Source organism: Phoca vitulina, unplaced genomic scaffold (assembly GCF_004348235.1).
Source record: "Phoca vitulina isolate PV1807 unplaced genomic scaffold, GSC_HSeal_1.0 scaffold20, whole genome shotgun sequence".
Lineage (NCBI taxonomy): Eukaryota > Metazoa > Chordata > Mammalia > Carnivora > Phocidae > Phoca > Phoca vitulina.
Window position 1 is genome coordinate 33,010,432 of NW_022589723.1, and position 13,104 is coordinate 33,023,535.

Consider the following 13,104-nt stretch of genomic DNA (forward strand, 5'->3'; position numbering starts at 1 on the left):
AAATAAATAAATAAATAAATAAAAATAAAAATCCATCCACTTATCTCCGTCCCCACTCACAGTGCCCCTTATACAGGCCACCATCACTGCTCATCTAAATTGTGAGAGAGTATGGAGTGCAGACAGAGATTAGGTTCTAAAGTTAACAGTGAAATCCAAAATCAAGAATAGGATTAAATGAGGTATGTGGGAAAGCATGAGGCTGGCACAGAGGAGATGCTCAGTACATATTTCCTACACTGCAATCTGAAACCAGCTTCTAGAGGCCCACCTAGACCCTGTTCCTTAAAAGTTGGAGTGGCGTTCACAATGAGGCATCAGAGGTGATGTGCCCTGCTGTGAGCCAAGCCCTGCCCCAGCCACAGGATGCTGTGGGAAGACAAAGACTCATCAGCTTCCCCTAAAGGGCTGACAGTCTAGAGGGGGAGACAGGAACCCCTATACTCAAAACAAGCATGCCTCAGGCGGTGTCTTCAATGGAAAAACCAGATGGAGAACAGAACAATTATCTGAGCAATTCAGGCAAGCCTGCTGTTGAGGAAACGGCTTAACGAAATTTGTTCTACTATTTCTTTTGTGAACCAAGGGTTTAGGGCAGTCTAGGGAAGCAAAAGTACTGGGACTCTAGAAAGAACAGAGTTCTGATCCATGCTCTATAATCTTAAGCAAACCATGAAGTCACTTTTTGATCTCAGTATCCTCATTGGTCAAATGGAGACAGAGTAATACCAGCCTTGCCCAAATCTAACCACCCACTGGACTGAGTTGTTGTGAGGTTGAGTACATCGATCATGGATGGGGAAAACAGTTATTAAATGGGGCAATCTAATAGCCACACAAGCAACTGAAAATGTGTCTCCTAAGATCCTACTCCTCAAGGAAATGCTTAGTAATCAGAAATAACATTTGTACTGAACTTTATCATTTGTAAGGCAATTTTAGGTGCATTTATTTTGTTTTCAAAGTAAATGTGTGGTAGGTATTATATGTGTGGTAGGTATTATCATTTGCTCCTTTCGCACTCAAGGATACTGAGATTGAGGGCGTTTAAATAACTTGGTCAAATTTACACTATTTGTGAGGGCCAGAGTTAGGCTTACTCCTTGGTTCTCACTCTTCCTCTACACTGTGCTGCCTTCCCATTAAAATCCTGATCACCACGAGTGCACTGGTCATGATGAGCACCAGGCGATGAATGGAAGCGTCGAATCATTATATTGTACACCTGAAACTAATGTAACACTGTATGTGAACTATACTGGAATTAAGTTTTAAAAAATCCTCATCCCCAAAACATTAATATTATTAACATAAATATTAATGTTGGTTATATACATTTCCCTTTTATCAAGGACATGAAAACATCAAAAGAGAAGCTCTGAAAAAAAAAAAAGAATGCCTGACATGCAAGAACAGCAAGTTTACTTTCTCCTACTAAGAAAAAGTAACTGTCCCCATCTGATTTGCATTTTATGCCATACAGCAGGAAATATTTAAGTTGACAAATAGGATATTTACAACTGCAACAGATACTTGGCAGTTAGTTTTTAACAATTGTTGCAAATGTGATTTATTTGCTATTATAAAAGGGCATTACTGTGCAAATATGACTCCTGAAATTAGCTTCAGTTTAGCAAGGGGCCTTGACAGCTTGACCTCTTAATATCCTTATAATGATGCCATTTACATTCAATGCTTACTCAAGTCACTCACTGCTAGATTTGTTTGAGAGGAGTCCACTCTAGGGCAGATGTACTATGTATTTTAACATATAGAGTTGGTGTGTGGGGCACATGGAGGCCTTCTAAGAGGAAAAAATGTTTAATCAAGTCTTCATGAAAATGTGTTCATTTCCAACTTCCTACAGTGAAAATGCGTTACTGCTAATTACAGCATACTCCAGAAATACAATACTTCATGTTTTCTCCACAAGACACTCTCATGGCATGGATTATAGTAAACAAGGGCATGTTTTCACCCTCTGCAACTTTAGCTTTTAATGTGACTGGGAAACTAGTACAGTTGAGGAATGGCTGGGCTCAGATCAGTGCCATCTCTGCCAGCAGGGAATGGGGAAAGGATGGACTTGGTGCCAGAGAGAACTGGATTCAAATCCCAGCACTGCCACTTCCGGGCTGTGTGGACCTAGGTATCTCTCTGAACCTGTGTTTTTTTTATCTATGACATGGGACTGTTATTTTTTAGGTTATTATAAAGATCTGAGATGTTTGGGAAGCACCTGGCACTTGGGACTTGATACATGGGAGCCAGTCATATTTGTGTTGCTTGTCAAAGCTCAGATTTCACCTTCTCCGTGATGCAGCCCTAAATTCGCTAGACAAACTCAGTTTGTCCTTTCTGCCTCAGTAGTACTTTGTTCCCTTTATTATATCATGTATTACACTGTGTTGTAAATGACTGAATATGTATGTATCTGTCTTCCCCTCCTTGGTGGCAGGACCTGTGCCCATCTACCTTTGACTCTCCAGTAACTAGCACAATCACCTTGAACTTGCCTTCACTAGCCTTGAGCATTGAACTGAGGATGATTCTGGGGGTGCTTCCATATTCAGTGTGGGGGTGAGTGGTGACAGGCAATTAGGGATGATGGTCTGCCTCAGGAGAGGAGAGAGGTAGCACATGACCCACTTCTGCCATCTCCAGTTTATAGTAGATGCTCAGTAAATATCTGTCAAAGGAATTAATGGACTTACTTAGTTATCGAGTGGCTTACAGTAACTTATTGCTCACATATGTCTATTTTTCAAAGCCTTTTAATTTTTATTGCATCATAGTATTCTTCTAATAGCCCTGCTGTTCAGCTATGGTGGGTGTTCCCACAGTTTTCATTTCCCAGTTGAGGATACTGTGGCACCGTGGGGTGGCAAAATGACTTTCCCACACTCATGACAAATGGGGGGAGCGCTAAGACTTACAGGCCAATCATGAGTTTCCCTAAAGTTTCATAGTGAGATTTCCTGGCACTGCTTTTTCTGAAATCAAAGCAAACTGCCCTTTTCTCCTATTCACTCCCTCTTTCTCCCCTCTGTCTGCTCCTCTTTAGTTCCCCATCCTCTGAAGCTTCTGTCCAGTCTCATTTTTCTCAACAGAAAACACTGCACAACTGGGGAACTCATACAGGGTAAGGACTGGCTGGGTCAAGACCAGTGTCATCTTCCTTCTCCTAAAAATGACAAACCACAGGGGGGAGAATCAAAGTCCCCATGAGCCTTTTGGAAGGGGGCATCTCCAACAGATTACCTTGGCCAGGTGTTTTAATTTTTGTAACTTCCCGTAAGAATGTTCAATCTTCTAATTAGAATCAGATTGGAGGCTCTGTCCTTCAGTTGAAGGAAGTAGAAACAGAAGCAAAAACATCTACTCCACTCAGTCACGTGTGCACTGGTTTGGTTGGGTCTGACATGGTTTGGGCTGGTTAGGGTTGGTTGGAGTTTTCTCTCCAGGTTGTTGATCTCACCCTCACTTCTGTGGTTCCTGTTTTAATCAGGTGTGGGCAACAGGCCTCAGCCTCTCATACAGTGACCAGCTGGCCCTGACTCAGCTCACCTTATACCTGACCAACGGCCATCTGGATTGCAGTCTGAGCACCCTGAAAGTGCCCTTTGTTCCCAAGAAAGAGAAGAAAATGAGCTGCCTTAATGCCCTCTCAGTGCCGGTAAGCAACAGATGCTTCCTGATGCCCCATGGTGTTCAGCAACACTCAACCACCGCTTCCTGAGCTCTGGCTATGTGCCCAGCTCTTTGAGTATAGAGAGAAGAAAGAACCTCAGGCAAGTCACTTAGCCTCTCCAAAACGGGTTTCTGGAGTACAAGTGTATTGGCCAGAGGAAAGGGGAGAGAGCGTTCCAGAAAGGGAAGGCACCATGTTGGAGGGATGAAAGAGCATGGGTTTTTTCAAGGGTGGGTCTCTTGGGACATTTCCTTCCATTTCTTCTCATCTCCAAGCCCTGGACAAGTTCTTCAACTACCAGCAACTTCTGACAAAACCCGTATTTTTCTAGCTCTAATCTTGTTTTTGAGCTCCAGACTCCCAGATTCACCATTCTACAGAACTTCCCTAGAGTCCTCAGGGTCAAGCTGTCTCAAACTGCATTCATCATCTCTCCTCCCCCTGTACTTCCTCATGGTAGGTCCTGCCAGAGGCTGATGGGACACCTCCGCCCCCTCATCCAGTCAACACCAGCTCATGTTGATGCTAGCTTCGACTCTGACCCCTCCTCTCCCTCCACAGAGACACTGCCTTAGTTTTGCTCTTCACTAAGATTCCTTGCCTGCTGTCCCTCCCCTCAGCCTAACCATACATACAGCCAAGATGGTCAAGGTGAAAAGCAAATCTGAGCATGTTGCTCCCCTACTTATGATTTTGAAATGATTCCTGTCATCTTCAGGAAAATCCCAACTTCCCAGCTGCGTGAAGGAGGGCCTTCATGATCTACCTCTTTCTGCAGCCCCAACCTTCCATCTCATCACTAGCCCTATTGCTAGGGTGGCTGGAGCCAGCAATCTTGGGGCTGGTTGAGGTTTACCAACCTTAGAACCCAGGGCAACAAAATACAAATCTCCATGGAGACAGTGGGCTAGGTTGGTTTTGGGAAGGGAGAACAAGGGTCTAGTGGACCAGATGGCCCTTCATATACACGGAATATGGAAGCAGAAAGGAGCTCAGGCTACAGATGCTCTGACTTTTGCCAGAGGGTTTCTTCCACCTCTCCTATAGTGGGCTTCATACCCTTTTGGCAAATGAACATCTACTTGAGATGCTAATATATCAAACAGATAAAAGAGGAATTTCAGTGGTTAATAGGACCCACGCTAGCACCCTAGAGATACTTTTTCAGAGCAGTATCTCCTGCCTCTCTGCTGAGCCTCTTTGGAATCCCCTTGATCTCTTTGCTTATTGAGAAGCAGAGTTGGTCTCTCCCTCTCCCTTTGCCCTTCCCCCTGTGTGCATGCTCTCTCTCTCAAATAAATAAATACATCATAAATCTTTTTTTAAAAAGGGGGGGAGGGCGCCTGGGTGGCTCAGTCAGTTAAGCGTCCGACTCTTGATTTCCACTCGTGTCACGGTTGTGAGATTGAGCCCCACATCGGGCCCTGTGCTGGGCCTGGAGCCTACTGAAGATTCTCTCTCTCCCTCTCCCTCTGCCCCTCCCCCTGCCCGCATGCTCTCTCTCTCTGTCTCAAATAAATAAATAAATCTTTTTTTAAAAAGAGAGAGAAGCAGAGTTGGACGGGGGAGAACAGGTCCCTTTTAATTAGGTCCCAGGACCTCGCTGAGAATCAACCAGGTCCAGCTCCACCTGTGGCCCCCATCCTCACTAAAGGGACCTACAGGACCCTAAGTTCAATGCTGGCTGGAGGGACAGCAGTAAAACTTGAGCCTTGTGGCCTAGCAAACCTAACTCCATGCCATTTCTAAAAGGAAGCTGGAAGCTGAGTTAGTATTCAATTCAAGACTTTCCAAGACAATTTGCTACATTTAAGTATGTTGCTTCAGAAGGCTATAAGCAGAAGTTGTACTCTGAATTAGAAGCACTCTCCCATTTTCCCCATCTTGCCTATAGGTTTCAATCCTAGCTACAGGCAACATACGGGAATTCTCCTGTGATCAAGAGTCTTAAACACTTCTAGGAATTGCCTACACTCAAGAGGGAAGCATTATGATCTTCAATAATTCAAATGTCTCTACAGTCACTACTAAAGGAAAGCTATGCAGGTTTTCTGATGTACGGATAAATTGAAAGTGCTTGTGGCTTTAGAAAGATAAATGATGTTCTCACCCTGGTGCCACTGTGCATGTGTGCATGCGCGGGCTCCCATGCATGCGTACACACGGGATAGGCCATTTTTAAAAGAAGCATCCATACTTGCACACACAATGCAATTTACAACCAAACCAAAGCTTCCTGAACAGGTGTGGATAGGCTGTGATGCCATCAGGTTTATAATCAGTCAGCTGACAGCCCCCTTTGAAGACTGAAGAAAAAGGAAAGGCACTGACATACCCATAAAGATAAAGAGGGCGCATTCAGGACTAATGCCTACAAAATGCTTCTGCTTTGAGCCTATTCCTTTAAATAATCTGCTGTGCAGGGGGGAAGCAAAGACTCTTCTGGGCTCTACAAAGAGCTCTTGTCCCAAGTCAGAAACAGGTGGCGAAGAACTGTCATCTAGAGCCAGTCGGGCCAAGTGCATGGGCTTCTGCCCCAGTGTCCTCCACAATTAACCACTTGAAGTCAGAAACCAAGTCAGATGAGTCCCAGACATGCATGTTTTAGAAAAGAAAACGAGTTACCTAACAACATTTTAAACTTTTAGTTAACATTCTGTCAGAATGAGGATAAAGCACTATCCTTTTCGATTGTTTTTACTCCTCCTCTCTCTCTGCGGACCCTCCGCACTACAGGTGGGCAAGTGGCCAAAAGGGACCATATCTGCAAACATCTTAAAACAACCCATGTCATTTATAAGCATTTTAACAGCACACGATCTGTAATGAATGATTAAGTAAAACCTTTTGTGTTAAATTATGATGTTAATAATGATTCTGTCTCCTGTAATTTATTATGAATTCTCAAATGCTTCGGGTTTGATTTTGATAGAATGCCACAACAACAGAGTTTATGTTATGACTTTATTTTTAGAACTCCTTCTTTGAAGGCACACATTTCCCCACTGCTGCTACTGTAATTATGTACAAAACCAATCACTCATTAGAGTTAGGATACGTTATCTTCTAGACAGATGAGGCTAAATAAGCAACACATTAATAATTCAGAGAGCAGTTCATTATGCATGTGGATGCCTGCTTCGTAACTGAAATAAGAACCTCATCAGCCTCTGCCAACCTTTAAACAATAGTTCTGTGTTATTGCGACCACATTCAAGTTTACGCTTGTTAAACTGCTACTTGGATTATTTTATCAAACATTCATTTATTTGTGGTCCCTCACTGCCGAGAACAGATTTTGGAAGCTCCTTTTTTAAGTTAATGATTTGAGCAATGGGTGTTATTAATTCTCAGAATATTATAAACATGATTAATTTTCAGGCAGAGATTTATTACATAAGGATTTCAACTATGTCAACTGAAATGCATCACTGTCAAAACAAGTATCATGGCGAAAATAGAATATGCTCCACACTTCAAGTGCTGGTGCTCCGAACTAAATCAATTTAAATTGTGGCTGAAGCAAAATTATATTCTCCAGTGAAAAGGAGTATTTCGAGCTTCCTTTATTTGGCTTGAAGCATTCTTGTTAGATTGTGATTTAGAAAGGTAGTTTAATAAGACTAGACTTCTACCAATAATATTTTCTCTTCTATTTTTTTCCCCGTTTTACCAGAAAAGGCTAGCCTCTGAAATGTCCACACATTCCAAATGTAGCCAATGGGAATTTGAAGAGCACTGGTCTGAAAGTTACAGATCATAAATTCTGATCGCTCTCTGCCTCAGTATCCTCGTTTGTAAAATAAAGGAGGGCTAAGTGACTGCCAAGGTCTCTTGAGGGATTTGATTTCATGGGGCCTGTTAAATAGGTCTCTCTCTGTACCAAGCCTAGCCCAGGCAGCCTCATGTACAGTGGGGTGCTGAGGGGGGCATCTCACTGTCTCCTGTAAGGGGACACAGCAAGGGCCCATCCCTCCATACTGCAGTCTTTCATTAAAAGGTTTTTTCCTGCAAAATCTTTTAGAAATAAGTAATATTGTTGTAAGAAGTCTCATCCTAAGTCCTCATCAGCCATCACCTTAGCTATCAGTTAATACTTTCGACAGGCACCAGCTAGAAGTAAATTCAGCAGACTTACTCAACACCTATACTGTGTCAGGTACTCTCCTAAGCACAAAGGATGTAAGGATAAGCAGCAAAGAACTCCAAGTTTACCAGAAGACACAGATAGGCCAACAAATAACTATAATACATATAATAACATGATAATAACATCCAAAATGTGTTACGCCTTTATTCTACACCAGGTACTGTGACAAAGTGCTTTACATGAATCTTTATACAACTCAATATGTAGGCAGGTGTTGTTATTATACTCACCTTTTTTTTAAGAGAGAGCATGTGCTGTGTTGAGGGGGGGAGTGGGGTGCGGGCAGAGGGAGGGAGAGAGAATCTTAAGCAGGCTCCACACCCAGCATGAAGCCCAACTCGGGGCTTAATCCCACGACCCTGAGATCAAGACCTGAGCCAAAATCAAGAGTCAGATGCTTAGCTGACTGAGCCATCCACGCTGAGCCACCCAGGCTATTATGCTCATTTTTAGATAAGAAGACTGAGGTTAAGAAATGTCAAGCACCTTGTGGAAGGTCCCTCAGCAAGCAAGAGTGGAAGCCAGAATTTAAGCCCAGGCATGCCGGACTTTAAAGCCTGTGTGTCTGACCACTGTTCGGAGCAACCTGCCTGGCACTGGCTGAGAGTCAGTGATTTGGCCCCAGAGCACAGCTTAAGCTCATCCCTAAAGAAGTCTCTGGTTGAGGCCATAGAGAAAGCTCTTCTTCCAAAGGAAGCTTCGTCTCCCTCTGAGATGAGGTTGTTTCCAGGCATACTGCCATTATCCACTGGCTTCTAATCTGCTCTGAGCTAGGCCAAGACGCAGCACTGAATGGGACAGATGGTCACGGAGGAGCCTTCTCCTGCTGTAAAATCCATTTAGGTTGTGATTTCCTTGGCAAACCTAAATGGATTTTATACCATCAGAAGAGAGTTGATTATACAAGTCAACCTTTTAAAAACATGTTTTCTATTTGCATAATGTTTTATCCTTTAAATTGGCATGAGCTTATTTGATCCCCATGATGATCTCAAGGAATAGATAAGGCAGGAATTATCATAACCATTTTACAGATTAGGAAACTGAGGCTATGCAAAGTTAAGTGAGCTGCCCACGTCATAAAGTTAAATAAGTAGCAAAACTCAAGCATTCTGATTCAAGGCCCTTTCTGATGAAAAAGTTGGTTGGTTGGTTGGTTTTTATTTTAAATAACTTCTTTGTGAAATTATTTTAACAAATGATAATAAGCGCTAACATTTTTTTACTGTTCCCTCTGTGCCAGGCACTGTTCTAAGGTCTTTAGATACTCATCTAATCCTCACGACAACACTGTCATACCTGTGCTATCAGACTGAATAAAAGACAACCCTAGACTATCAACAGTTTTTCCCTGTAGAAACTGTGGAGTTACTTAAGTCTAAGAAGAGTAGGTGTATCACGTATGTTCATCTTCATTGGCATTATTATAACACATTTACTAAGCAGTTAACATAAGCCAGGAATTTCACCAAGCATCAGGGATACAAAGACATTTGACAAAGTCCCTGTCCTCGAGGAGTTAAAAAGAAATATAAAGTAGATAGCACATACACAAGGAAAACCACAAGGCCTCATTTCAGCACCATTGAGTGATAGCCCCTCAACCTGCTCCTGGAGTTCATAGGAGAAAGGACTGTGGACTGGGACTGGCAGAGACAGGGGACACTTACTAGAAAGAGGGAATTTGGCCTGGCCTTATAGACTAGGGCAGTCACTAAGTGATGAGGGAAAGGAGACCTCCCCAGCAGAAGAGACAAAGGCTGAATAGAGCCCATGGTCTGTGAGGAGCTAGCAATGAACCAGGTGGGCTGGGGCAGAGAATTTGGGAAGGACGAAGTGGGAGAAATGGTTGGAGCAATCCCCCGAACCAGTGCGGGAGAGTCTGCACACAAAGCCAGGTGTCTGGATTTCATCTTGAAGGCAGGGAGGAGACACTGAAGAGTTCTGAGCACTGACCAACCTGGGTCTGAGAAACAATCTTGTGGTAATGCTTAGAATCCCAGGTACCAGTGGGGGGAAGGAACAGCCTAGGAAATTATATTTAGTGGAGGTCCAAAATGCTCCGAGCCCTGTAGACACTTTCAAAGAAAGAGCAACAATATTTATAGCTACCATTTATCAGGTGCCAGGTGCTGTGCTACGTGCTTATTTAATCACCAAAAGTCAGAGCAGTTAAATGACACATTCAAGGTCATTCAGGTTTTGAACTTCAGTCTTTCTGACTCCATATAACTTTTCCACCACAGAATTCTGCTTGCATTCCCGCCTCCCAAGTAGGAAGGAGAAGCAGCTGTCCATGCCATAAAGCTCTGGAGTAGGATGGCAATGGTAATGGAAAAGACATAGCTTGGAGACATACAGCAAATATCCTGGCTTTTCTTTCAGACTCTTTATGAATTTTAATCCCAGGTCTGGGAGAAGGGGGAACTGCAGTTTGTCTCTGTAGAGAAGAAACCTCAGGATGGCCTGTCCTTATTTGTTGTCCAGCAATACTAGACAGTGAGCTTTGGAGCCAAGATACACAGCGATGAGCTGGCTCCTGCTGCCAGAGGCCTGCCTACCTCTCTCCCTCGCTGACTGGGGCCTAGTCTTGGGCTTGCTAGTTTATATCCTATGGCAGCATAAGACAAGTTTAAAAGACAAAAATAACCTTGGAACTATCTTGTGAATTCATGGTAATCACCACGCAATTACATGCTCAGTAACCACAATGGAATTCCAGAGTATTTACAGTTCTCTTCCATATGCAAAAGCTCAGGCTTCTGGGCCTTCATTGTGAAGGCAGGAACATGGCGCAGCCTGCCATGAGAGGGTGCGCAGGCCTGGTGGTCACGCTCCTCCAGACTGACTGAACAGCTGAGCCAGCACTTCTCTTAGCCAGTTCTTATTACCCCACTAATAACTCCACCATGTCCACCAGAGCTACACTGTCCTCCAAAAGATAGCCTATTGGGGGCCAGGCTTGGAACGACCGCCCTGAGCTATCATTGTCCAGGGATTTCCTGTCATTCTCTAGGGTCTGCTTCTGCCCCAAAGCACTCACTGACTGGACATCCCCTGAATTACACTGGAAGAGTCTCTTCAGTCAGAGGGAAGTGCTATAGACGTACCTTACTACATGCATGCATCCATCCATTCTTCCGTTCAGGAAACACTGAATGCCTGCTCTGTGGGACATCACATCCAGCCTGGGGATTCGGAAGCCAAACAGTGCCTGCCTTCTTCAGAGAACTCCCGTCATGTCAGGGAAGCAGCCAGGGGAACAATCCATGATAGGTCAGAGTGATCACAAGGTACAATTGTGAGGCATGTGAGGGTCCAGTAGATTTTTTTTTGGCACAAACAAAATGCCCAGTGGCTCCAAATGAGACAATACTAATGGAGATGTACAACTCAAGATGCATTAGCCTGTGGGAGCCTAATATTTTTATAGATGTGGACTCTGCCTATACATGGGAAGAATAGGCTTAATAGTACTGAAAACATTACCATCAGATACAGTATTTTCTGCAAGTGTTGAAGGAAAAGACAATATATGTGGGGAAATATGTCACAGAAGGTGAATGTGAAATCTGATAAAGAGAGAGAGAGAAAGAGTGTGTATATGCTTACGTGTTATATGGACAGGGAAAACATGTTCATCTTCTGTTGGGCACTCAGTCAGCCCTAGTTCTTTGCATTATCTCAGAGATAGAGAGGGCAAGCCTTGACGTTTCACAACAGACAATGTCAGGCCATTATGATCCTTGCAGCCAGCCGTGGACCAACAGCACCTCCTGTTCCTTCTCCTGTTCCAAGTCACTGCACAAGGGCAAGAACCTGGTTGCCCCCACACCCAAGGACCTCCAAAGTTCAAAATCTGTGCCAGGTACCTTCACTTTCTATGCCCTAAGGTTGGCCACGGCCCTACATGCTGTTCTCCAAATTTCCAGTTCTCCAAGGATAAACGTAGCTGATTTTCAAAGACAAACATCACATCTCACAAAGGACATGCTACAATATTGCCAGGATCCAATACTTTCTTTTGTATGTACTCAATTTTAAATGTTTTTAGGAAATACTATAATTGAAATGCTTCAGGCCTAACATGACCAGTCTCTTCGGGATAGCTCCCACTGATAGGCAAGCAAGATAAAGAATGGCACTTTCTCAAACAAAGAAAGCAACTGGCATCAAAATTCTAACATTGGTTCTCTCAAGAAGGCAGACTCCCCTAGTGACTTGTTTCCAAAGAGTATAGTACAGAAACAGGTAAAAGTAACTTTATAGTGAGAAACCTGGCAAAGACGACCTTGGTGAGATCAAAATTGGCATCGTCGATGGTAAGTCATGTTGATACATATACCCTTGATATGAAGTGATCCTATGGCGGTCCTCTTCTCAAAAAACATGTTACACCAGTCTAGTCAGGAGAAAACCATCAGACAACACCAACAGAGGACCTTCTATAAAATACCTGATCCGTACTCCTCAAAACTGTCAACATCATCAAAAACAAGGAAAGTCTGAGAAGTCGTCACAGCCCAAAAGAACCGAAGGAGACATGACAACTAAATACAATGTGGTATCCTGGATGGGATCATGGGACAGAAAAAGGGATTTAGGAAAAACTAATGAAATCCAAATAAAGAACAGACTTCAGTTAACAGTAATGAGGCAATTTGTTTCCTCCTGGGACAAACGTACCACAATGTTAACAAGAGGGGGACAGGAACCCTCTGTATTATCTTCACAGCTTTCCTGTTAACCTACAACTTTTCTAAAGTTAAGAGCTTACTTACATATCTTATAAAGAGTCGTATATGCAGTTGTGGTCTTTTCTAGGCATCGGCAAGCATTCGCTATGCAGTGATGACTACCCAGCTGAAGCACAACAATCTCTCGCTGGTTTTCCACTATGTTTTCCTGCAAATGTGTAAGGCCCATGGCATCGGCTATGACATTGAGGTATGCAGCTGATGGTTGGCCCAGGTGGGGTGATCTAGGCAGCTAGTAATTCAGTGTCCCTTCAGACAGATATTTTTGAAACATTAGTTTAACCTGTATTTAGAGGAAGGCTGAGTGCTGCCTGAGGCAGCTCCACAGGGGGGTGGCTCTTGGTCCTGGGAAGTTCAGCTCGGTCCCACCTTGGTAAAGCAAAAGCCCTGTAGCTCACCTGACTTAGGAGACGTTTGGGGGACCATCTCTTGATCCTGAAGCATGTCCTGAGTTGCCTGACCCCATTCAGAGCTGCTTATAAATGAATATCCTCTGTCTCAGTCTG

At 43.6% G+C, this 13,104-nt stretch overlaps 1 protein-coding gene across 5 annotated transcripts in view; it reads left to right on the forward strand.

Annotated features, from left to right (window-relative positions):
• Positions 1-13,104, forward strand: part of IQCH (IQ motif containing H) — a 206,262-nt gene that overhangs the window by 176,527 nt on the left and 16,631 nt on the right. For 3 of the 5 annotated variants that reach the window (XM_032417800.1, XM_032417801.1, XM_032417802.1), the window contains one exon: positions 3,509-3,676. In XM_032417800.1, the coding sequence (XP_032273691.1) occupies positions 3,509-3,676 (168 nt within the window). Of the gene's footprint in view, positions 1-3,508; positions 3,677-12,665; positions 12,789-13,104 lie in introns of all 5 variants that reach the window. The other 2 variants (XM_032417798.1, XM_032417799.1) reach the window with 1 other exon arrangement.